The sequence below is a fragment of the Eublepharis macularius genome, chromosome 4 (genome assembly GCF_028583425.1).
Source record: "Eublepharis macularius isolate TG4126 chromosome 4, MPM_Emac_v1.0, whole genome shotgun sequence".
NCBI lineage: Eukaryota > Metazoa > Chordata > Lepidosauria > Squamata > Eublepharidae > Eublepharis > Eublepharis macularius.
In genome coordinates, this window is record NC_072793.1 from 166,517,294 (window position 1) to 166,543,025 (window position 25,732).

General features: G+C 45.1%; 1 protein-coding gene across 1 annotated transcript; it reads left to right on the top strand.

Moving 5' to 3' along the window:
• The first annotated feature begins 3,326 nt into the window (after positions 1–3,326).
• LOC129329398 (E3 ubiquitin-protein ligase TRIM7-like) lies at positions 3,327–23,660 on the top strand. The gene is made up of 9 exons (XM_054978955.1): positions 3,327–3,787; positions 4,244–4,279; positions 7,394–7,558; positions 8,285–8,380; positions 10,274–10,504; positions 12,974–12,996; positions 14,457–14,575; positions 16,503–16,535; positions 21,751–23,660. Exons 1-9 carry the CDS (start codon positions 3,401–3,403, stop codon positions 22,263–22,265), a joined length of 1,605 nt encoding a protein of 534 aa, XP_054834930.1. The 5' UTR covers positions 3,327–3,400; the 3' UTR covers positions 22,266–23,660.
• Positions 23,661–25,732: the final 2,072 nt, after the last annotated feature.

Below are 25,732 nucleotides of genomic sequence, written 5' to 3' on the forward strand. Positions count from 1 at the left end.
CTTGGTTTTCACCATCCCGAATATCTGGGTATTTGCATTCTTGGCTACTACACTGCCCATTTCGGAAAAACATCATAAAAATAATGAATCCAGTGCTTTGTGGAGCAGCTTGCAAAAGCTGCCTAAAAACATTGATCTGCTCTCATTCAAGGTTTTTACATGGGGTCACTACAGACTGCACCACCAAAAAGATGGATTCACTGGTTTGTGCCCCCCTCCCTACAAAAATAGGACTTGCAGCACTGTTCCTTATGGATCAACATGATTTTTATACAGAGATCACCAAAACTCACCATCCAGTCATACATCACTGCAGTGCCTGATTGAACCACACAAACCATGGATCCACAGCTTTGTGGCACCACTATGGCGCAAAAGATGGATCCAGACTGAATATCCTTTTTTCACCTTAATATCTCCAAACGAGGGGATGCAACAAGGAATTCCCCCTTTTCCTTTCAATCTCTTTCCAGTCCTGCAGACCCAATGAACGTGTGGAGGTGCCGTATGTTGTTAGGCTTCCCCTGGTATCAGATATTATTTGGTCAGACTGTGCATTATACCTCCTGATTGCTTGTGCTAAATCTCGCCTCACTATAACAGCAATGCCATTTCTTTTGAGTTCATCATTTTCAGAGTAAGGCTCGTAATTTTCTGAATGAAATTGTCCTAATCCAGTCCACTTCAGTTCACTCATGCCTGAGATGTGTTTAAACATTCAATTTCTTGTTTTATGATTCTGAGCTTATTTGGTTTCATACTTCTCACATTCCATGCTCTTGTTATGTGTATCACCATCATTAAGAATAGCACTATTCGTACTTGTCCTCTGCTTTTCCCCAGTAGCCAACTGAGAGCCAAGCTACAAGTGACGCCTTACACAGGTTGGTCACTTGTCCGCTTACCTCAAGTTTTGATGGGAAATGTAGGCGTCCTGGTTTTACAGCTTGGCTCTCCATTACAGCTGCAAGACCAGGATGCCTACATTTCCCATCAAAACTTGAGGGAAGCTGACAAGTGTCCAACCTGTGTCAGGCGTCACTTGTAGCTTAGCTCTGAGTGTCATCCAATCAGGGCCCCCCATCTTCCAGCACTATATCTTCTTTCATTTTGGATTGTGTCATCATAAGGTTTTCAAGGTAAGAGATTATCAGTAGTGGGAGTCGAATGAGCAGAGTGCTGATTTGCTACCCAGCTACTTAACCACTATGCTACGGCAGCTCTCTGCTGATAGAGAAGTGTTATTCTCTCTGCTAAAACAAGACCAGGAACTGACTGTAATACAGTCCATGAATGATTGATATTAAAAATTAAAATTAAGGGGAAGAGAAATACACTGATGCCATTCCTCCCACCACCACCAGAGGGATTTTAAAAACTGGAAACAGACCACTATAGTTTTAGATATTAAAACGTCTATACCCCCTGTCTAATGGCAAACCACCTATGCCATGAAAACCCTGCCAGGGGTCTCCATAAGTCAGCTATGACTTGAGGACACTCTCTACCACCACACCCCCTGCCCATTACAACAATGGACCAGTTCTCAGATTCATTTTTTAAAAAGTAACTCTCCTTTTTGTTGCAGAGTTATAAGGAGCATTATGTAGCCAGTACCATTTCTCGCATAACCCTTTGATGAAAAGAGCTTACTTTTAAAAAAGTCTGTAAATTAGTAATTGCTTTAAAAGGTCATTATAATGGTATGTTGCTTTGTAAAATTCCCACTAGGTATTTGCAAAGCTTGGAAATGGTTGGGTCCTCTCTGGACTTTGAGAGAGCCTGTAAATCCTCGGGGGGGGGGGCCAAAAAAATCCACAGAAGAAATTTTAGCATGCCAAGAGGGGAAGATTCAGTCTAGTTTCTTCCATGATATACTATTTTTCTGCATGCAGGGAGCTTTATCTACAGCAGTTTGTGTCTACCAGCAGGATATGTAGCTCCAGTGAGAGGCAGAACTAGTTTAGATGGGATACAGGGTTTTCAGAACAATTACTTATTTTCTACTGCTAATGAAATAATTGCCCCAATCTGGGTAGCTCAGGTGAGTTTGATTTCATCAGATCTCAGAAGCTAACCAACGTGGACCTTGGTTAATAATTGCATGGGAGACCTATACTGAAGACTAGAGTTGTAGAGGCAGGCAATGGCAAACCTGTGTGTGTTTCTTGTCGTAAAAACCTCACCCGGGGTTGCCTTAAGTCAACTCTGACTTGAGGACACCTTTCACCACCAATGGAATACTTATTTTTATTTATTCATATTCTAAAGCTGTAGCAAGAAAATAATTCTAGTGCAATTTTCAGGTCCTTAAAACTTACCATACATGATAAATATAGTAACAGACTGCCTGTAAACATGTAAGTGTCCCTTTCAGAAAAAAATGGCTTTTGGTTTCTGTCATGGTGGGATCCACATTCTTTGATTGCAGGCCCTAATATAGGAAAGGTGAACTCCTGGAAAGTGTTCAGATATGCCCCAGCCTTGCCTGTAGACTGTCCATGAAAAGGTCTTCCCTTACTGAATTAATAAACTGGGACTTATTCAGCAGTGACCAACATAGGCAGCAAGCCCACGTAGGGTCAAGTTTCACCCACCAGCAACATCAATATAGGAGGGCTCCTCCTCTTAAGGTTTTGATACCTGCCCTTGCATAACTGGAAGGCTGTACCCCTCTGTGAGCAGAACCACAAGTGACAAAAGGCACAGGTTGGACACTTGTCTGCTTCCCTCAAGTTTTGATGGGAAATGTAGGCATCCTGGTCTTGCAGCTTGGCTCTCTGACTGCTGTCCAATGGACTTTTCAACTGTCACTTGTCCAACATTCCGCCAAGCTGCCTACATTTCCCATCAAAACTTGAGGGAAGCTGACAAGTGTCCAATCTGTGCCTTTTGTCTCTCTCTCCCTGGCAACAGAAAACTAACACCTCAGGGAGCAAGGTGATTTTCTCATCCCGTTCTGTGCCGTGCTGCTCGTCCGTTTGCGTGCCATTTTCTTGAACTTTGGGGAAGCTTTCAGAAATGTGACTCTCCTTCCCCACTTTCTGGAGAGGTGCGGCCAGTTCTGCTCTATCTTGCAAGGTTGAGCCTGCATCCAGATTTCTTTTTGCAAGGGGACACGCGTATGTTGCTGTCGTGGGAAGGGCTAATGGAGCTGGGCAAGGCTCCACTAGCAAGGGCCCAAGAGGGGGAATCGCCGCCAAGCGGCTGGATCTTCTTTCCTCGTTTCGAGTCCACTCCCTGCGGAAACTAGAGAGTGTCACCCCCTCCCCCTCACAAATAAGACCCGCCCCTCCTTTTTTGCAGTCATATGCGGGAAGGGAAACTCCCCGTCGCTGTTTTGAAAAGCGGGAAAACGAAACTACCGCGGTTGCTCTCCTTTCCCTTTGCTGAGGCGGCCATGGCGTGTGGGGGTCCAGTCAAGGAGCTCTGCGAGGAAGCCACTTGCTCCGTCTGCCTGGAGTATTTCAAGGATCCCGTCACGATCGCCGAGTGCGGCCACAATTTTTGCCGAGGCTGCCTGACCCAGAGCTGGGGGGAGTCGGGGGCAGAGGCTTCCTGCCCCCAATGCAGAGGAATTGCTCAGCCGAAGAACCTCAGGCAGAACCTGCAGCTGGCAAACGTTGCGGCAATAGCCAAGAAATTCCCTCGTCAGGTGGCTCAAGAAGCGGAAGGCGAGGAGGGAGTCTGCGAGAAGCACGGGGAGCCCCTGAGGCTCTTCTGCAAGGATGACGAAGAAGCCATCTGCCTGGTTTGCGGAAGATCCAGGGAGCACAAAGATCACGAGGTGATGGTTGTTGGGGGTTTTCCGGGCTGTCTTGCCGTGGTCTTGGCATTGTAGTTCCTGACGTTTCGCCAGCAGCTGTGGCTGGCATCTTCAGAGGTGTAGCACCAAAAGACAGAGATCTCTCAGTGTCACAGTGTGGAAAAGATGTAGGTCATTTGTATCTACTCAGGAGGGGTGGGGTTGAGCTGAGTCATTCTGTAAGAGTTTCCCAGGGTGTGGAATGCTATGACTCAGCTCAACCCCACCCCTCCTGAGTAGATACAAATGACCTACATCTTTTCCACACTGTGACACTGAGAGATCTCTGTCTTTTGGTGCTACACCTCTGAAGATGCCAGCCACAGCTGCTGGCGAAACGTCAGGAACTACAATGCCAAGACCACGGCAAGACAGCCCGGAAAACCCCCAACAACCATCGTTCTCCGGCCGTGAAAGCCTTCGACAATACATCACGAGGTGGCTCCTCTGGGGCAGGCTTCCCAAGAGTACGAGGTAAGAAATCCCTGTGAATCTTCTTGGGGACTAGGCGTGGCTTCTGCTGGGCTTCTCTCTGGAGGTTCGGTCCAGTGAAAAGAGTCCTGGTTTAAATGCAAATAATTTTAGGAATCAACTAACTGACAGCAAACTAGGAGTCCCTTTGCCTTCAGCTGTCCCCATCTGGTTGTTCAGAGTTGGAAAAGGAACACTGGTAGATCCTTCGTTTGGGATGATTCTGCAGGGCTTTTATTTGTGGAGATTGGGTGAAAGTCGGACCTCATGAATTCATATGATTTTTATGCTGAAACAAAAGAAAACCTTCAGCATATTGTAGAACATACCTTAGCCTGTAGGTTGCGCTGTAACAATCACGCATCCCCTGATTTGTAGCACAGCCCTGGCACAAAACCATGGCTCCAAAGCACGGATCCCAATGGGTCCTCGTGGTTTTTGCATGTGGTGGCCACCCAAAACTTACCATCAAATCACATAGGTCTATAACCACAGTTTGCATCACAAACATCATGCATCCACCACTTCATACTGCTGCGGCGGCACAAAAATGTATTTCCATAGCATGTGGTCCCCTAAAACTCATCAGCAGATCACATGCACAGCTTCAGATTACACCAGTAAAAGCATGGATCCACCTCATCGTAGTACTCCGTGACTCAAACGCATAGATCCAAAGCACACTCGTGGTTTTTATGTGGTCTCACCCAAAACTCACCACCAGATGTGCAGACACCCCCCTCGCCCCCAGCCAGTGCATTATCTGAAGGTGATATGCAGACCGGGTGTACTGCTTTCTTCTCAGGCACCTGAACCATAGTGGAGTCAGAGGACTCTGATCTTGTTATGTGCTGGGCTGGCTATCGCAGCTACAGGTGACTTAGGCAGTTACTGGATATCTTGCTTTAGCAGCCTCAGCAGATGTTGTTCCTGTCAGCCCACTGCTGTTTGTAATTAGGAGACATAATGTAGTGTTGTTGTACAGGTGACTCTTGATACTGCTTGCCCTCAGGCGCAGTTGCTTTTGGTTACACCGTAACAGCGCACAGCAGCACCCCTCAGCAAACTTTTGATCTTGAAACTGCATCTTCAGGGAAAAAAATTATCCTTTGGACACATTTTTTTTTTGTTTCCTTTACAAACGTTTCAGACAATTTGCCTCCTTCTTGGTCTGTGTGTGGCTGTAGCTGAAGTTGTACTTCAGCTTGCAGGAAGACTTCGATCTCGGCAGAAGTCTCTAAAAACAGAGCCTTGAAAAGTTTTCAGTAGTTGTGAAGATGACCACTGATAGCTCAAAGAAGTACCCCCCTTTGATTTGTAAATGAGGGGATATACTCCACCTGCCCTGTCTGTGCCATCTCCATCTTCCTGGCTTCTAGTGAGTAAATCAGACTTCTCCAACATGCTGTGCACTGAGGTTTTCAGAAAATGTGTGGGGCCATTGTAGGGCAGAGCTTGTTATGAAACAGTTTTACATGCGGCCGCTGGAGTAGAAGTGGTAGCACCCTGTCTTGTCTTAGTCAGTGTAGAGTTCCACTCCCCCTTAATGCTTTAATTCTTTTTATCACCAATCTCCCCCTGCTCTTGCTTTTCAATTCTTCTTCTGTGATCCTTTTACAAAGTGGGGAGGGAGATATTTTCTGTGGCTCCGCCTCCTGCAGCAGCCTCAAAATTACAAAGGTGGCTGCAGGCTTAGAAAGATTGGGGACCCCTGGAGTAAGCCATCTCTTCCTTTGCCAATATCACAATTGTCTCACTTTGGAGGCAATTGGCCAGTATGTTCCGAGATTCCCTTCATTTTTACACTGAAGCTGGTGGCCGATTTAAAACTCGCACCTTTTTTTCATTGAGTTATGCCTGACCCAAATACGAAAACATGTATTATTTTATTTTATTTTTATTTTTAAATCCACAAGAATTAAGTTACAATCAAGCAAACCCCTCCCCCCCCCAACTTGTGAACTTGCATCAAAAAGAATATCAATTCGCCAGTGGCAGGAGAAAAAATAATTGTGCCAGTCAGGGCTCATTTCGAGGAGGAACACACAGGAACACAGTTCTGGCAGTTCCCCAAAGAGGTCACATGTCAGGAGGCCCTGCCCACCTGACTCGGCCATTTTGGGGCTGAAACGGCCTGGATTGGGGCCAAAATGGCCTGGATCGGGCCTCTGACGGGTGGTGGATCACACTCCTGCTCATCAACAGCCTGATCCTGACCATTTTGGGCCCCTTTTCAGCCATTTTCAGCCCCTTTTTGCCATTTTGGGCCCAATTTCAGCCCTGAATGGCCAGGATTGGGTCCAAAACAGCCAGAATAGGTGATGTCAGGGGGTGTGGCATATGCAAATCAGTTATACTAATGACACACTTCCAGAGATGGCAAGAGGCATGGCATATGCTAATGAGTTATGCTAATGAGCTATGCTAATGATTTCCTCCAGCTCTTTTTCTACGAAATGACCCCTGGTGCCACACTCAGAATTCAGAATGATCATTTATTTGTAAGTTTAATGGTGTTTTTTTCAGGAGATTAGATAGGGAAAGATTGAGTCTGTGAGATGGTGGTTGGGGTTGGTTCATAATGTGAAAGGTAGTTTAGAAATCCACCAGGATCCCACCGCATTCAGGCAGTTCCAACTTTACCTGCTTCCGCAGTTTGGTCATAATAAACTGTGGAGCGCACAAAAAAGATGGGTTAGCATTTGAGAGGTCTGAGTTGGATACAGTACAATAGTTTCATGGGCCGAATGACTTTGACCTGTGGAGCATGACTTCCTCCTCCTGGAGCAACCCCAAATTGTACCCGAAATCTTGTTTCTGAAGGAGAGGGGAGCCCCAAGTGAGGGTCTGGAGGTGCAGAATGAGTGGCAGAATGGATGCAGGAAGTATGTGGTTTACTCTGAACCAGGAATTGTTATTTATCCAGTTGGTTTTCAAAAGAATTTGAGGCTGGAATGCTTTGATAAAATCTTAGTTACATCTACCTTTCACGTACCTTTTTTTTCTGAATAAGTCATGGATTATGTCCAGTTACTTAAAAGGAGAGGGGGGGAGAGCACGCACGCAGAATATGGGGGGAAATAAAACAAAAGCAGTTCTTTTGTTTTTGATTATCAGACAATTGTGGCAGCTGTAAAGGAGACAGTTTGCCAGAAGCACCAGGAGCCGCTGAAACTCTTTTGCCAGGACGATGAAGCTCCCATCTGTGTGGTCTGTGTCGGATCTGAGGAGCACAAAGATCACGAAATCCTTCCTATTGAGGAGGTTTTCCAAGAGTACAAGGTAGGAAATCTACAAGGTGGGTGTTGGTGGATGTTCCATGACACTGCACTAGCTGCACTTCTGGATGTTCCATGACACTGCTTTGGGTGGAAACTCCCAGGCTTTGGGTGGAAACTTCTGTTTGCTGCCGATCTCCTGGCTTGGCTGCTCCCTTGCAAATTGCCCCCACTCCTGCTCAGGCCAATTATGGAGCAATGTTAGGACACTGGCACCCTTCAGGTGTCGCTGATGTAGCATAGTGGATAAGTGGCTGAGCTGTGATGCAGCACTATGCTTGTTCAACTCTGAACAACTCATGATATCAGCGGGTGGCCTTGGGGAAGCCACTCCTCTCAGCCCCAACTCCTCAGCTGAATTGTAGAGATAATAAGATCACAGACTTTGTTCACTGCTCTAAGTAGACACTAATTATTCAGAAGAGTGGTATATAAATGAACTGATGTATGTGTTGTTATTCAGGTCTGTCTGTGTTGACATATGGCCAACTGATTGTCCTGATAAGACACCAGGGAGCAGCCGCCTATGGCAGAAGGTTTAATCTATTTCCTCCCCACCACCCCACGCTATGTTCTTATTTTTTTTCTTAAAAAAATGCTATCCTGGAGGGTGGCGTGAGAAGGGGACATCCTGCACATACATCTAATTTGGCCTTTAATGACAGTTTTATGTGTTTTATAATAGACCTCTATAAAGGAGCAAGCCTTAATTTGGGGGCTTTTTTTCTAGGATCAGTTCTACAAGTGTCTGGAGATTCTGAAGAAGGAAAGAAAAAGAATTCTGGCATATAAAGCTAATCTAGTGAAGGAAAGCCAAGACCTGCTTGTAAGTGTTACTGTGGCAGGGAGGTTTATAGACTCAAGAAACTTATATGGGGGGGAGCGCGAACTGAGTACAGAAAAATCAGAGCACAAGGCAGCCTTGCCACTCATTTGAAATGCCTTGGTTTCACACAAAAAAGTTAATGAAAGACCACTTAGAATAAGTCTTTGTGAATATAAGAGGTGCTCCTTTCCCTTTATATCTCTGCAATGAAAATAATTGGATGCCATACCAGAGCAAAAGCTCCATGTGGAAGTAACCTTAGTGTCCGGGGAGGGGTTGGTGGACTTAAAAAGCTCCTTTGGCTCTCAGTATCTTGTGCTGTAGCGTATATTTGAGTTCTGTAAAGGAAAAGAACACCCCAAGAAGAAAATAATGAAAACAACATTCACGTGCTCCTTTTTTTTCAAGAATGTTATTAAGAATATTTGAACAGAATTTAAAAAAAACCTTAAAAAAGCAAAACGAAAAGAAAACAACACAGTTATAAAGATTCATGTGCACTTTGGATGGGTCCTTCTGAATCTCTCTCTTTTCCTACTGAATGTTTATGGGATCTCTGTGAATGGCAAATGTGTCCTGATAACCCAGCTGAAGGTGTCTGGGTGATGATAAGCATAGATAGATAAATCATAGAAAAAGAACTGCAGGAACTGATTAGCATAACTCATTAACATATGCCACACCACTTGATCGGGCCAAAATGGCCAGGATTCGGCTGCTGTCAGACGGGGGAGTGTTCCCCCACCTGACAGTAGCCTGATCAGGGCTGTTTTGCCCCCAATCCAGGCCAAATGGCTCAAAATAGCCATTTTGGCCATGTTTTGGCCTGGGTCAGGCCCAAAACGACCCGGATTGGGTTGGTGCCAAGCAGGGCAGGGGTCCCCCCACCAGGCACCGACCCAATCTTGGCAGTTTGGGTCCTGATCCCAGCCGAAAAGGGCCCCGTTTGGGCCCGGATCATGGCCGAAACAGCCTGGACCAGATCAGTACTGGGCAGGGGAGTGTTCCCCCACCTGGCACTGGTCCGATCCTGGTAGTTCCACCCCCGGTCCTGGCAGAAAATGGCCCAAATGGCCAAAAGTGGCCCTTTTGGGCCAGGATTGGGGCTGAAAAGGACTGAATCTGGTTGGAGCTGAGCAGGGGAACCCTCCCCTGCCCAGGACTGACCCAGTCAAGGCTGTTTTGGCCCAGATCCATGCCCAAAAGGGCCCCAAAGTGCCAGAACCGGCAATTTTGGGCCTGTTTGAGTCAGACTTGGGGCCTAAAAGGCTCAGATTGGGATGGTGCTGGGTGGGGGATGCTTCCTCCGCCCAGCACTGACCCGATCCAGGCCCCTTGGGCCCCAATCCTGGCTGAAATAGGCCCCAAATGGCCGAAAATTGCCATTTTCGGGCCATTTTGGCCATGATGGGGGCTGAAACAGCTGGCACCATGTCCATGCCAGGCGGGGGAGTCTTCCCTTGCTTGGCACCGACTGAATCTGGGCTGTTTCGGGCCAAAATGGGCCCAATCCAGGCCAAAAAGACCCAAAATGGCCGACAATAGCCATTTTTGACCAGGATCGGGGCCAAAATGGCTGGGACTGGGTCGGTGCTGGGTGGGGGAGGCTCCCCCTGCCCGGCACTGACCTGATCCTGGTCGTTTCGGCCCCGATCTGGTCCGTTTCAGCCCCGAAATGGATTGTGGCCGAAACGGCCGGGATCAGGTCGGTGCTGGGCAGGGGGAGCCTCCCCCGTCTGGCACCAGCCTGGTCCCAGCTGTTTCAGCCCTGATCCGGGCCGTTTTGGCCCCAAAATGGGCCTAAAATGGCCAAAAATTGCCATTTTGGGCCTGTTTCAACCCACTGCAAAGATCAGCTGTATTCTTGTTCCCCCTCTTCTTTTTCCATCTCAGAAGCAAACCAAAGGACAATGGAACAAGACAGTGAACAGGTTCAAGAAACTGCACTCCTTTCTGGAGGAACAAGAGAAACTTCTTCTGGCCCAGATGGAAGAGATGGAGAAGGAGGTGGCAAGAAGAAGGGACAAGCACCTGGTGGAGCTCTCTGAAGAACTCTCCTCTCTTGAGAGCCTCATCCAGGATATGGAAGAGAAGATCCAGCAGCCAGCCAGTGAAGTCCTGCAGGTAAGCAAGTGGCAGGAACAGGCGGGCCCTTCTGTGGGAGAAGGCTGGCTCCAAGCCCTTCATCAGTCAAGTTATTAAGGCATTTCCTATTTTCCTCTGACAGTTTGGGCAACAGTAAATACTGTTTTTGATCCTCTCTTGATATTTCCACTTTCCCATATAATTGTTTATAGAAAGTTTCTACAATTATCTTCAGTTCCTCCTTTTGAGTCTTCTCTCTCTTTGTATCATCATACAGGGCATAAATCAGTCTCTTTTCTCTTTCCTTTCTGAGTTTATAGGCTAGCCAATGCCCTGGTCTATTTGCATGTTCAAAATTTTGTTTGGCAAATTTAAAATTTTTAGCAATTTCTTCAGCTAGTAGTAAATTTATTTGATTTTGAAGAATCTTAATATTACATTTTAAATTTGCATTTGAAGGATCTTTTAAAAATCATTTTCATTCTTCTCCAACATTTTCGTTATCTCTTGGTATCGTTGCCTCTTCTCTCGTCTCCGTTTGGCCACAAATCTTATCGCCAGTCCTCTAAAATAGGCTTTGCTCACATCCCAAACAATTTTCATATGCGTTTCAGAATTTATATTTTGCTGGAAATAATGTTTGATTTCTTCCTTTACTTCTTGTAGAGATTGTCTATTTTTCAACAATTGCACAGTCAATCTTCATCTAAATTTCTTTGGGAGTGTCCGTTATGTTCAACAACACAGGATTATGGTCTGCATATGTCCTAGGGAGAATATTAATATATTTAAATTCCTGTAGAAAGCTTGCAGAGGTCCAACACATACCAATTCTGGACCAGGACTTATGGCTATCTGAATAAAATGTATAATCTCTTCCCATTGGATTTCTTACTCTCCAAACATCAACCAGTTTGTATTTTTCAGCCAATTTGAGAAAGCATCTTGGGAGGAGACCTTTAGATTTTTTAAAATCTTCTTACTCGTTTTTCTATCTATATCTTGATCAAATACAGCATTAAAGTCTCCCAACAGGTATATATCCATATAATCAAATCTTGCCAAAACCTCATTTAAACCGTTACAAATTTGTTCTTGATCATTTGGTGCATATATCATTACCAGCAAGATTCTGCCCCCCCACCCCCGCAAATTTCTACTAATAGAGATCTGCCATCTTCAGCTGAATATATCAAGTTTGGTTTCAATTCTTTTTATATATATGCTACTATATCTCTTAACAGTCTGATGAGGCAAAGGTAAGGCCAAGTTTTTTACATGTAATGTTAATCCTTCTTGGTTGTTGTGGGTTTTCTGGGCTGTATTGCCGTGGTCTTGGCATTGTAGTTCCTGATGTTTCGCCAGCAGCTGTGGCTGGCATCTTCAGAGGTGTAGCACCAAAAGACAGAGATCTCTCATTGTCACAGTGTGGAAAAGGTGTTGGCAGGTCATTTATATCTACTCAGGAGGGGTGGGGTTGAGCTGGGTCATCCTGTAAGAGTTTACCAGGGTGTGGAATGCTAATGGCGGGAGGCTTCACTGTATCCTGAGGAGGTTCTTTTGCATATGGATTGCTGCTTGATGTGCTAATCTTCTCTGCAGGGCTATTGTCGGGTGTAGAGTGTTTTGTTAGCCTGGTGTTTTTCACAACTGGAAACCATGCTCTGTTCATTCTTAAGGTTTCTTCAACAGCATAAGCAAAACTTCAACAGGAAAGAAGAAACCTTAAGAATGAACAGAGCATGGCTTCCAGTTCTTAAAAACACCAGGCTAACAAAACACTCTACACCCGACAATAGCCCTGCAGAGAAGATTAGCACATCAAGCACCAATCCATATGCAAAAGAACCTCCTCAGGATACAGTGAAGCCTCCTGCCATTAGCATTCCACACCCTGGGAAACTCTTACAGGATGACTCAGCTCAACCCCACCCCTCCTGAGTAGATATAAATGACTTGCCAACACCTTTTCCACACTGTGACACTGAGAGATCTCTGTCTTTTGGTGCTACACCTCTGAAGATGCCAGCCACAGCTGCTGGCGAAACATCAGGAACTACAATGCCAAGACCACGGCAATACAGCCCGGAAAACCCACAACAATCATCGTTCTCCGGCCGTGAAAGCCTTCGACAATACATTAATCCTTCTTTTTATATGTGTTTCTTGGAGACAAGTGACATCCGCATTTAAAATTTTGTGTTGTTTAAAGGCTTTCTTTCTCTTCTCTGGTGAGGAAAAACCCTTGTGTGAAAGCAGCCACTCTTGAGTTGTCAAAGCAGATCACCCAGTTTTGCTCTGAAATGGCTCCACTTTGTCTGTTTGTATTAACCTCATGAAGGTTTTCTCCCATTTTATGAAGATCAGTTTTTGATTGGAGTGTTAGTTGTGAGCAAGAAAAGAGCTGGAGTGTAGACTCTTCCAGGGTCTGAGGACGTCTGCCTGGTATGGCCTGTTAGCAAGCTCTGAGATCTCTCTTCTTTCTCTCTCTCTGTCTCTTTTCTTTAGGCTGCCAGAAGCACCTTGCAGAGGTAAGTGGATATCTCTTACTAACAGGGCTTTTTTTTCTGGGAAAAGAGGTGGTGGAACTCAAGACCACACAACGACATCACTTTGGGTCATCTGGAACAAGGAGTTTTTAAAAATTTAAATCACCCTTTGTGAAAATGGTCACATGGCCTGTGGCCCCGCCCCCTGATCTCCAGACAGAGGGGAGTTTAGATGGCCCTCCGGGGCCACAGACCATGTGACCATTTTCAAGAGGTGCCGAAACTCCGTTCCACCGTGTTCCAGCTGAAAAAAAGCCCTGCTTATTAACCTTTTTGATGTTGGGAAGCGTTGGGGTGGCTTGAGAAGAACGTGTTCCTTCAGGATCATGGCTTAGGGCCAAACCAGATGGTTCTTCTGTCAACGGCAAACAGCTTATGCATAGAGCCCTATCAACAGGAAATCATACAGTGGGAATGGGTCAAGGTTGACTCATAACTGTGCATCTCTACAACATCCAGCCCAAACTCTGGTGCTATACCTGGGGTGGCCTTTCATGTCAAACAAGCCACCCCCACCCCAGGAAATACAGAGTTTGTCTCTCCTCAGCTACGTTCACTGCACAAAATGGCAGATGGTAAATTTTATTTTACCCATATAATGCCTTGATTGGCACTGGGACTAGGCACAGCTACAGGAGCACTTTACTGATGAGTGCTGTAATGGCCTCCCATCTTGAGCTGATGTGCTCCATGTGTTGTTAAGGAGAGTAGGTGAGTCTACACATGAGGAGGCAGATGTTGGTGTGTGCCACGATTCCAGCAATGTTCCTGCTTAGATTAGACGGTGGTCACTTCCACATTCAAAGTTTGTCCCTTATTCAGTGCTGAGGGGAAGCAGGAATGGCAATAATTCCCACACCCCTGCATGCCACTGTGGTGCTTTTTTTTTCAAATCAGCAACTGCTATCTTGGTATAATGTTATATCAATATGACAATTACCTTTTTAAAAAACTTGGGAAAAGCCCCCTCCCCTGGTAATGCAAAATGGAGTAATGGCTGCCATAGAAACTGGGGAAAGAAAACCCGCCCTCAGGATGTCACGTTACCGCTGTGTTGCTTTGGCAACTACAGTAACAATAGGGATACAGAAGAAAAGAATTGCTGTGCAGAGCAACCTATTATGGGGAATAGATGGCTGTTGATCAGAAACTCATGCTGTATATCTCGCCAGATAGATTTGGAGGAAGAAAAATTGCCAAGTTTCCATGCCTCCCACAAGGGGCAAATGATGAAAAGGACCCTTCTGAGTACACTGATATCATGTGGCGTGTTTTCTTTTACCATCTCTCTGCTGCACTCTAAAGAACCTAAGTAGCGCCTGATCATATTTCTTGACAACATCACTGGGTGCCCCCAGAGTTCTAGTATTATGAGAGAAGGAATAAAAGACATCCAAAGGTGTCAAGGACTTTGAATGGTAGCTGAATATGATTTTCTCAAGGTATGAAGAAAAGGAGACATTTGAGGATCCAGTGACTTTTCCTCTTGCACTGAAATGGCGGATCTGGGATTTCTGGAATATAAATCCTCTTTTGGAGGGCATCATGAAGCAATACAAAGGTAATGAATGCTGCAGGGATTTCAGATAGGATATTTGATTGGGTCAGATGTGTTTTAGTATGTTCCAAGTTGCATATATCATTAGCAGGTGCGGAAATAAGGGGAAGTTGTGTACCAACTCTCCTTCAACTTTAGTTTGGAACTGCATTATCTAGATTTTTTCAAAATTATTCTACGTTGCCGATCTCTAGTCATGCCTATCTCCATGCCCTGGCAAACTGGCAGGAGGATGGTAGCAGAGGCATCCATAATGAAAGGGGCGAACCTGCCCTTCAGGGCATCCTCACTTAATGGAGACACCCACTTGATCACCTTCAGGAACATCCCCCACTTTGTGTTACAACGTGTCTGTTCCCAGATTGGACTCATTGGCCTCTCTGAGTGTGTTGTTTGCTTGAGTGTGTTCTTGTGGAGCCCACAGAATGGTCTTAAGGGGATTGATCGTACTGTTAAGCAGAGTCTCCTGGCTCTGACTGAGTTCACAGATGGGGCTTCTCAGTTTTTTAAAAAATCTAGCTCTTTTCATTGCCTAGTTATATGGGGGAATGTGCAGCCTTTATGTTTAAAAATCTGACTGCTAAATTGCTATAGCACAATGACATTATAAACTATTGCAATGATCCACTGCTGCTTCTGAATTCTCAGTTTTCTTTTTTTAAAAATTCACTAGCCCTCTTTACTACAAAAAGATAAGGAATGCACATTCCCTGTTATCTCCACAACTTGCTTTTTATAATTAAATGAAAACTAGAAATTCAGAATAACTACTAGTATTTATTTGTTTATTTAAAACATTTATTAGCCCTTTTTCTACCTTGTGAGAACTCAAGGTGGCTTAAAATATAAATACCATAGCAGAGAAAGTAGTGAGAGGAGGGAAATAGTAGCCATGGGAAGGCTGAGTAAGGAAAATGGTGCCTGGAGAGCATTCTTGGCATGAACTCTTTGTATTCCAATTAAATCATTTTTTTTTTGTCTACGGTGCCAAGCCATTTCATCAACCATGCAATATAGAATTAAATTGTCCAAAATATCTAGCTGTAGCAAGAACTGGGAAAGTTTTTGGGAGTGCAATTGATTTTGTGACACAGACTGTCACTGCTTTGACAATATCAGGATTCCCAATGAATCCAGAAGACAGACAGATAATTAGGTAGGGACACCTCCCTATCCACACAGCACAGTATATAAATACTCTTTGATTGTGATCTTGACTGTGTCAAACAGGATTTAGGAGAGATCAGAGTAAACCAGGGGCAATCCTGGAAAGTGGGTGATTGGGCGATGACATGGTATGGGCGCATCTCCAGAAACCCCTGCTCCAGTTTGGATGCCAAACTGTAGGAAAACCTCAGTGGGAAACCATCCTAAGTTTAGCTGGATTGGAGGTTTGGGCTTCAGTCGTTAGCATACTTTCTATGAAGTGAGTCTCAACTCGAAGTGACTTACTTATGGATAACCATGTTCAGGATCATTCTTGGTCTCTTTTAGTAGAGATAAGGGAAAGTTTGCTAAATTTGATATTTTTTTCTCTTTGTATTCTAAGTCCAGAGTGATTCCGCACACGTTGGATAATGCACTTCCAATCCTCTTTATAGATCATTTGGAACGGATTTTTTTGTGTGCGGAACAAAAAATCCAACTCAAACAATTGATAAAGTGCATTGAAAGTACATTATCCAACATGTGCAGAATCAGGCCTTAATTAGGAATGGTGAGGAAACTCGCATAAAGTGAAAACAAATTTGAATATTTGCACACAAATAAAATCTGGGAGAAATTTCCCCCTCCCCCCAAGAAGTAGCTTCTACTTAACCCTTCAGCTGACACAAAGAAAAAGTATGTTATTAACTGATATTTTTTGTCAGAAGATTTGTGATAAGCAGAAGATCCTGCTGCTTACTTTATGTTCCGTTTGCTTCCTCAGACACTCTGGACTCCGGGTTTCATCTGCAGAAAGGTACAGTTTACTTCACGCACTAATAAATTATTTTTAAACTAAAAAGCTTCACCTTACAATTTGTGTTCTTCTACTTGGTGTTTTCCCAGTGATAAGATTGCCTGGGCCCTCTTGTTTTGTTCCTTAAAATCTTACCCTCTCTGCCCTTGCCAGTTCCTCCTTGTTCTGAAGAGGGCTGTAAGAGTGGCAGAGAAGGTGCTCTCTGAGGGGATGAACTGCCTCCTTTCATCTCTCCCAGCTGCCATATGGAAATGATGGGGACACAGGTGCTGGCCATCAATGCTTGAAGGCTTTTCATAACCCTCCACATGAAAGGCAGAGACCGGGTCTCCGTTTTCCCTCAACAGATTTCCTTACCTGCTTTCTGGGCTTCTCTCTATTTTAAGGTGCTATGTTGTGTATTGGAATCATGGAATAACAATATTTGAAGGCAGAAGTCCAGCTATCTTCCAGTTGTTTGCACACAATTAAAAAGTGAAATTGCATCCCTTCACACATAGCCCCCCTGTTTAGCCTGGTCTTCTGCCTCCCTGGCTGTCTCTGGGATGCACAGTTCTGGGCAGGAAGAGGCCCTCTCCTGAGTATATTTTAGGGTGAATTCAGACAGCACAAAGGCAGCTGTTTTTTAGCATTGTGAACTGGGCTTGGGAACTGGCTATTTCCACATGTATGCATGCAGGTCAAATGCTGGCTTAGCTCTGTTTTGCTGCTCGCCTCTGTGTAGAGTTGATTGATCACTGTACTAAATGAATATGTTTTCAAAAAGCACATATCTCAAGTATTAATCCTTTACCAAATTGCCCCTCTCCTGCACTAAACTTGATGAGCTTTTAATAAAGTTGCAGAGCTGGTTTTTGGAAAGCTGTAAATGTTACTTCCACAGGCACAGAGAGGACATGAATAAAGAGCAAGGATATTTCTGTCACTTCTAGCGTGGGCCTAACCACCTTGTTCCCTCTAAAAGTCACAAATATCTAGTTCTCACACAGTTTCAAGGGAATGGAAATCCCACTCTCTTTTGTCCAAATTACCCATACTGTGAAACAGAAACTATCTTACTACATAACTGAGTAGGTGTATTTGAGACGACTCACTCCATATCCCAAAGCGCAGGTGCATTAGCACGTCCTTAGTGGGGATAAGAGGAGAGTCGCTCCTGGCTGCACTCACCGCCCGGCCGATCTGGTGCCAATGGGCGCTGGGGAGGGAGCAATGTCAGGCACATGAGCCTCCAGGTCACCTGGCACTGACCCCCCCCCCCCCTCAGCAGCTGTAGCCAGAGCTGGGTGCCCCCCCCCAGTGGCTCGGTGCAGAGAGAGCCGCCTGCTCAGAGGCACACGGAGAAGCGCTACAAAGTGGCTCCAAAAGTGAGCAGGGGAGAAGTGTGCCTGTCTCAGCTGCCACCCAGCCAGGTAGGCAGCTAGGCACCCAGCTTGTTCTACTTCCTCTCAGCCACTCAAGGCAGCAGGCACCAGCTGCTTTCTCTGCAGCTGCCACCCGCTTCAGCCTCCATGGCCGGCTCTCCCTCTGCCTCACTGGGAACATCAACTCAATTTTTTCCTGCTTGCTCTTGTGCGTGCCCACTGGTTGTATGTCAGCTCCCCTTGGCAGAGCCCCATGGAGTGTGCATGGAGCTTGGCCCGCCTCAGGTCAGTGTGGGTGGGCGGGTAGGTGAGTGGGAACCATTCCGCTTTCACCTTCCTGGCGCAGGCCCGGCCCAGGCCAGCTGGGGGATCGTTCTGTATCAGGTGCAGCCAGCCAACTGAGCTGCAGCAAAGGAGAACCCAGCGGGGGTCCAAAAGGCGGCAGGAGGTACGCTTTTGGGCTGCCAGCTTCAGGTGGGGAAATTCCAGGGAATGGGGGGAGGAGCCTGGAGTGGGTGGGCTTTGGGGACCTCAGCAGGGTATAATGCCGTAGCGGCCACCCTCCAAAGCAGCCCTGTCCTCCAGTGGAAGGGATCTCAGTCAGGTTGAGATCAGTTGTGACTCCAAAAGATCTCCAGCCACCACCTGGAAGTTGGGAATTAGGGTTGTCAGCTTCAGGTGCAGTTTGGAGAGGGAAGGAACCTCAGCTGGGTATAATGCCATAGAATCCCTTCTCCTAAGCAGCCATTTCCTTCAGGGGAACTGATCTCGGTGGTCTGGAGATCAGTTGCAGTTCCAGACCTCCCATCACCACCTGGATGTTGACAACCTGCCTTCAATGACAGAGCAAGTCAGGTGGAGAAGACAATTTGAGGTTGCAAGGCTCTCCCGCTTGCTCAGGGGCAAAAGGGATCCTGGCTCACAGGGGGAAGACCACTGCTTTAGGAATTTAGGTTGCATTGGTTAGAAATAAGAAACTTGAGACAGAAGCGTCCGTGAGCCAAAGCCTACTCACATTTGCTAAAACGTCAGAGCGTTTGATATTTCTTATAAAGTTTTCCATGGTCTTAACTCACTAAATTTTACAGAAACGTTGAACAAATATTCTTTTATATTGTCGAAGGCTTTCATGGCCGGAGAATAATGGTTGTTGGTTGTTGTGGGTTTTCCGGGCTGTATAGCTGTGGTCTTGGCATTGTAGTTCCTGACGTTTCGCCAGCAGCTGTGACTGGTATCTTCAGAGGTGTAGCACCGAAAGACAGAGATCTCTCAGTGTCACAGTGTGGAAAGGAAGTTGGCAGGTAATTTATATCTACCCAGGAAGGTGGGTTTGGGCTGAGTCATCCTGTAAGAGTTTCCCAGGGTGTGGAATGCTAATGGCGGGAGGCTTCACTGTATCCTGAGGAGGTTCTTTTGCATATGGATTGGTGCTTGATATGCTAATCTTATTATCTGCAGGGCTATTGTAAGATGTAGAGTATTTTGTTAGCCTAGTGTTTTTCAGGACTGGAAACCATGCTCTATTCATTCTTAAAGTCTCTTCTTTCCTGTTGAAATTGTGCTTATGCTTATGAATTTCAGTGGCTTCCCTGTGCAATCTGACAAAGTAGTTGGAAGTGTTGTCCAGTATTTTAGTGTCCTGGATAAGATAAATAACTCAAACAGGACACAGTATCTTATTGACACTGAGAAATCTCTGTCTTTCGATGCTACAATGTCAAGACCACAGCTATACAGCTCAGAAAATCCACAACAACCAAAGAGTCTTTTCTTTGGATTAAAATGAAATGTAAATACATTGTGTTTCAAGGCTTATATTGAACAATCTGTTTTTTAAAAAATAAGAGCAATATGGTAAGGCAGATTGTATTGAAACAATGCAATAAGAATGGAATAAAATCAGATTACAACATTAGAGAACAATCCACTTAAACAATATAATATAACCTACAATGCAACAAAGTTGGACAGTAAAATTAGAGAGCAATGCAATAAAACAGTATCATGTATACAATGGACAAAGCGGTGAAAACTGCCTAAAATTTCATAGCCACTAACTCCAACCCTATTTCCTTCGTAAAAAGTGCCCTCCTGACCAACTGTATTTTACCGCAACTCTGTTCTGTTTGTAAAAAGTGCCCCCCTGAACAATTCCATTGTATGCATCCTCAAAATAATAGACGTGTGGGAGACTTCCTTAGCTCCTCAGGCAGGCCGTTCCATCAGGTGAGAGCCACATCGGGGAATGCGCAGGTGTGGGGAGTTGTTGCTCTAACCCAGTTGCAGGGTGGTACCGGCAGGCGGCTTTGCTCAGAGGAGTGAAACTGCTGCAGCAAAGCATACTGGGAGAAGTAAGTACGAGTCCTACGCTATGAGGGACTTACCTATAAAGAACTTGAATTCAGCCTGGATATGAATGGAGCAGCTGATCAATTGGTGTAATGGGCATAATCAGCAGGGGTCATTTTGTAGAAAAAGAGCTGGAGGAACTCATTAGCACAACTCATTAGCATAACTCATTAGCATATGCCATGCCCCTTGACATCACTAGAAATGTGTCGTTGGCGAGACTGATTTGCTTATGCCACACACCCTGACATCACCTATCCTGGCTGTTTTGGACCCAATCCTGGCCATTCATGGCCGAAAAGGGGCCCCAAATGGTCAGGACTGAGCCACTGCTAAATAGGAGAGTGATCCACCACCTGTCAGAGGCCCAATCCAGGACAAAATGGGCCCAAAATGGCCAAGAGTCAGGTGGGTAGGGCCACCTGACATGTGACCTCTTTGGGGAACTGTCGGAACTGCATTCCTGCGCGTTCCCCCTCGAAATGAGCCCTGATAATCAGCCACCAAAACTATAAAGGGAGTCACATGTTTCTAAGGTGGACTTAGAACGGTAAGTATTCAGGATTGCCTTGCTAATCTCTTTAGCCTTTCGTCTTGGGAAAAGCACTCCAATCTCTTGATAATTGTGGATGATTTTTGGCACACTTTCCAGCAGTACAACGGCTTCTCTGAGATAAGGCAACTAGAATTGTACACATTCCAATGTGGCTGCATCATAATGCTATAGAAGAGCATTACAATACTGCCAAGGAGGGGGTGGCAAGGAGGCTCAGCACAGCGCATCCCTCCCAACCGTTTGGTAGAGCAACAGGCTTTGTTGCTAGTTATTATTTTTTTTCCAAACAAATAATTAAAAGTTGGTTTTGAAGAACATATTTTCTTGAGTCCATCAACCTGCTGTTAGCTTTTGCTTAGATTTCAGGCTCTGTCCTTGTTCAAAGTTGGAGATGTTCAGGTTGAAAAATCAGTGTATCTGAATCTGGAATGTAGCCCTAAGAAATCCTCATGATTGGAACAGAAATGTCATTCCTGGGATATGATGACTAAGATCCACTTCACAAGTTCAACCCGTACTCTGCATCATTTTGGCATGATCTGGTGTTCATTTTTTTAAAGATGATGGTTGAAATATCCACTGTTGTCATCTTCTCCCTCAAGGTTCCCTTCTTGGGGGTGGGGTATATTCACATGGAATTTTCTTATGTGTTCTTAGTTACCTTCTCTTGAAGCACATGGGAAGACTAGTCTGCACTTAGGGTGGAGCAGACTTCTTTGAAGAGGTTAGAGGAAGGCAGGAGAGCCTGTGAATCCAGATGCAGGCTAAAACAAAAAAGGAGGTAGGGAAAAATTGTGATTGGCAGGAGACAGGAACAGAACCAGCCACAGGGAGAAATTTCTAGACAATCAACCACCTCAGGGATATCCAGAGGGGAAATTAACCACAATGCTGAGTAACTGGCAGTATTTCTAGCTGATACTGTTTTTCATCTTCTCTGCAACAGCAAATGTAATTCTCGATCCAGACACAGCCCATCCTGAACTCATCTTGTCGGCAGATCAGAAGAGTGTGAGAAGGGGAGGCACATATGAACATCTACCTAAGAATCCTGAGAGATTTGACCAATGGGGTATTGTGCTGGGGCGTGAGGGATTCACAGCAGGCCAACATTTCTGGGAAGTCAGCATGCAAAGCAAGGAAGAGTGGGCTATCGGGGTTGCCAGGAAGTCTGTGAAGAGGCAAGGAAAGGTCATCTTTAAATCTAAGGAAGGGATATGGGCGGTGGGGAAGTGGTCAGGTGAGTACAGGGCTAGCATAGAAGGCCACTCTATCCTGTCTGTAAGTGGAGAGCTCAAGAGGATCCGAGTGTGTCTGAACTATGCAGGGGGGCAAGTGGCCTTTTTCAATGCCGACGGAGCGACTCTTCTCTACAAGTTCTCTGGAGCCTCCTTCTCTGGAGAGACCCTCTTGCCCTTATTTTGGGTGCGTTCAGAAGGCCACCTCAGCCTCTCTTCTTAAAACCTTTCTTCACATGAGGACCATTAAAAAGAAAATACATTTTCTCAAGAGCCCTTTAAATCCTGCAAAGGTCGCTACAAGCTCCCAGTCACCAAAACAGACTTAACTAAAATGGAGACAGTTTTTGTAAGTTATTTCTGAAAATGACAGTAACACATTTCACATCACAAAGAATAATAGGCCTGCTCTAAATAGACCCCTGGGCCTATCCAGCTTCCAGGACCCTCAATCTGCCTCCCATCTATTTCCTCCCCTCCATCTCTGCCAGCTGTTGAGAGGGAAGCTCCAAGCCCTGCCTGGAGGTTGGCAACCCTCTGCTGAGAAATTTGTAATCATATCCCACAGCTTTTTAGTTGTTCCAGTGCCACTGAGAGGGGGAGGGATTTGGAAAGGGAGAGCAGTGCTGCTGAAGGGGGTGTTTAGCCCTTTCTCGCAGGCCCCCATTTTCTGATCTAAGTTTGCCCCTTTGGGGATACCCTACTGGGATGTTTCCACTGTTTATTTATACTAAAGGTTTTTCTCCCTGTTGGCTTTAGTGTCTCTTCAAAACCATACTAAGCCATTTTCATTTATATACCTACTTCTTTCTTTTATGATGTTTCAAAGGGACTGTGGCATTTTTATCCTCCCAGCAACCCGGTGAGGGAAGTTAGGGCAAGACCTAGTGGGCTTCATGCCTGAGCAGGAATTTGAACCCAGGCCTTGGCAGTCTAAGGCTATAGCAAATCTGGGCCTTGTATTTTGGAGCAAAAAGCACCCCCCCAGCCCAGTTTGGCTGCTAGATAACAAGTCAAAGGGATGTTTCACTCCCACTGCACATATCTGGCCAGATGAGGCCCAGCCTTGGTGTTGCCGCATAGCTGATCAATTGCCATAAAAACGTCCTGCCCCATCTGCCCTCATCCCTGATCATTCAAAAGCTTAACGGTTGCAAACTCTGTCTCAGTTCTGAGATTTATTCTGAGTATAAAGTCATTGATTCATGTGTTATCCTACCTGAGGCTGTAAACTGTAAGACAGAGCAGTGAGAAATGTATATTTATTTATTTATACGAATTCTTAGGGCGACTGTATAGAAACATACTAAACAGTGATTGAAAATTAAAATCTGCAACAAGGGGAGTATAGGAAAACAACAATAATCAAAATATAATTGTACTATAATAGTTTGGAAAGAGGCTTTGGTAAAGGGATAGAGACTATGGGCCAAACTACAAGTGATGCCTGACACTAGTTGGACACTTGTCAGCTTCCCTCAAGTTTTGATGGGAAATGTAGGCATCCTGGTCTTGCAGCTTGGCTCTCCAACTGCTGTCCAATGGACTTTTCAATGGTCACTTGTCCAACATTCCACCAAGCTGCCTACATTTCCCATCAAAACATGAGGGAAGCTGACAAGTGTCCAATTAGTGTCAGGCATCACTTGTAGTTTGGCCATATGCTACTGTCTGCTGCTATAAATATGCTTCTACTTTGTAATTTCTGCATCATTTAATGTGTCGTCTTTAAAACCTAAAGCTTTGCTTCAGCTCAGTTTCAGATTTCTTTAATCCATGCCCTACTGCTTTGTTACTTGGAAGTCCCATCCTGTTGAATGTATTCATTTACACAATATAATCCATGTTGAGTGTCAGCTAGAAAGATGGACTATGAAGAACATAAATAAAATAAATGTGTTTTTCTTTATTTTTCAGTATAACTTGAAAGTTTATAATCAAACTGTTTATTTCATTTGCATGCTGGATAGCCAGTATAGTGTACTGATTATTACAACATCTTAATCAAAAAGAGTCCAGTAACACCTTTAAGACTAACCAATTTTATTGTAGCATAAGCTTTCGAGAATCAAGTTCTCTTCGTCAGATGCCTGATCAAAACTGGGCAGATACAGAAGAGGAGGGGAGAAGAGAGAGAGAGAGGAAAGAAGGGGACATATATCACAAGGGGACAGAATGCAATTAGCGTGGAGGCAATCAAAACATTCCTTTGCTTGGAAATGTAAACATCTCCTTTTGGTGTGCAGTCAGTTTGCCGTATTAGTTTGTAGCAGTGAAAGTATCCAATTCCTATGTAGTATAAGCCTTCAATGACCACAGCTCTCCCTGCCAGCTGCATCTGACAAAGAGAACTGTGGTCCCCGAAAGCCCACACCAGGCGTCACTGGGCTCCCCCAGATCACGCCTCTGTAAAGAGAATCTGTTACCTGTGGTAATGTGATAACCATTCATAGTCTCTATTCAGTCCCCGCTTGACAGAGTCAAATTTGCATATGAATTCCAATTCAGCAGCCTCCCGTTGGATTTTGTTTTTGAAAGGTTTCTGTTGAACCACAGCGACCTTTACGTCTTTGGTGGAATGTCCTGGTAGATTGAAGTGTTCTCCCACTGGTTTTTGGACGTTTCCATTTCTAATGTCAGATTTGTGTCCATTTATTCTTTTGCGTAGAGGTTGGCTGGTTTGTCCAATGTTTGTACATTGGACAAACATGGTTTGTACAACATCTTAAAATCTATAATCTGCACATGGGCAAAATCAACAGCAGCCCATCCATGAGCATTCTCTGTGGTGGCCCCTACCCTGTGGAACGGCCTGCCTGAAGAGGTCAGGAGAGCCCCCACCTTTCTGACTTTCTGCCAACGATGCAAAACCAAATTATTCAAAAAGGTTTTTTGCTCAGAAAAGAGGGCTGTATTGTAGGGAGGGGGTCTCAGATGCTTCGCTAATGAGTTAGGGACCATAGACTTCAACACTAAGTTGCATACTATGTTGCCTTACCAAAGCACAACCCTAATGAGGGCAGAAAAGTACGGTATAAGTTTTATAAAGTAATTAACTCACACACACACACACCCCACACACACACTAAGCATATTAGTTTCAAAAAATTATTTTGGGTAATGGGAGAGTCCTTGAAATAGGGGTGTTGCTCAGCAAGCAAGCAAGCCTTTATTGGCATATATAAAATATATACGCCTCAGCACTTCTCTATTCAGGCCGAGGCCCTCATATGTGGATACCCACTAAAATAGCTCATAACATGCTATCTCAGCATCTTTTCCTTAATTTGAGCTTACACTGACCACTTTTCCTTTGGAGTGATGAAATGTGATCCACATAAGAACATCCCATTAGGGTAAGACCAGTTGTCCCATCTAGCCCAGCATCCTGTCTCACACAAGGGCCAACAACAGTGCACCGAGGCCAAGGCCTTCTGATGTTGCCTCTTGGCCCTGGGATTCAGAGGTTTAGTTGCCTCTGAATGGGGAGGTTCCTTTTCGTCACCATGGCTAGTAGCCTCTGGTAGACCTGTCCTCCATGGCTCTGTCTAATCCCTTTTTAAGGCAGTCAATGTCTGGGGCCATCGCTACATCCTCTGGCAGTGAATTCCCCTTTTTAATCACATCTGTGGAAAGACAGAAATATGGGAGCCTTCCTAGCCTGTTCAGACAGGTAATTCGATGTGACAT

What these genes read in the sequence shown, in the direction of transcription:
- LOC129329398 (XM_054978955.1), top strand. Translation starts at nt 3,401, where the DNA reads ATGGCGTGTGGGGGTCCAGTCAAGGAGCTCTGCGAGGAAGCCACTTGC. An exon ending in GGGAGCACAAAGATCACGAG is followed by an intron (nt 3,788 to 4,243) that starts GTGATGGTTGTT and finishes ATACATCACGAG; the next exon opens with GTGGCTCCTCTGGGGCAGGC. An exon ending in AGGAAAGCCAAGACCTGCTT is followed by an intron (nt 8,381 to 10,273) that starts GTAAGTGTTACT and finishes TTTCCATCTCAG; the next exon opens with AAGCAAACCAAAGGACAATG.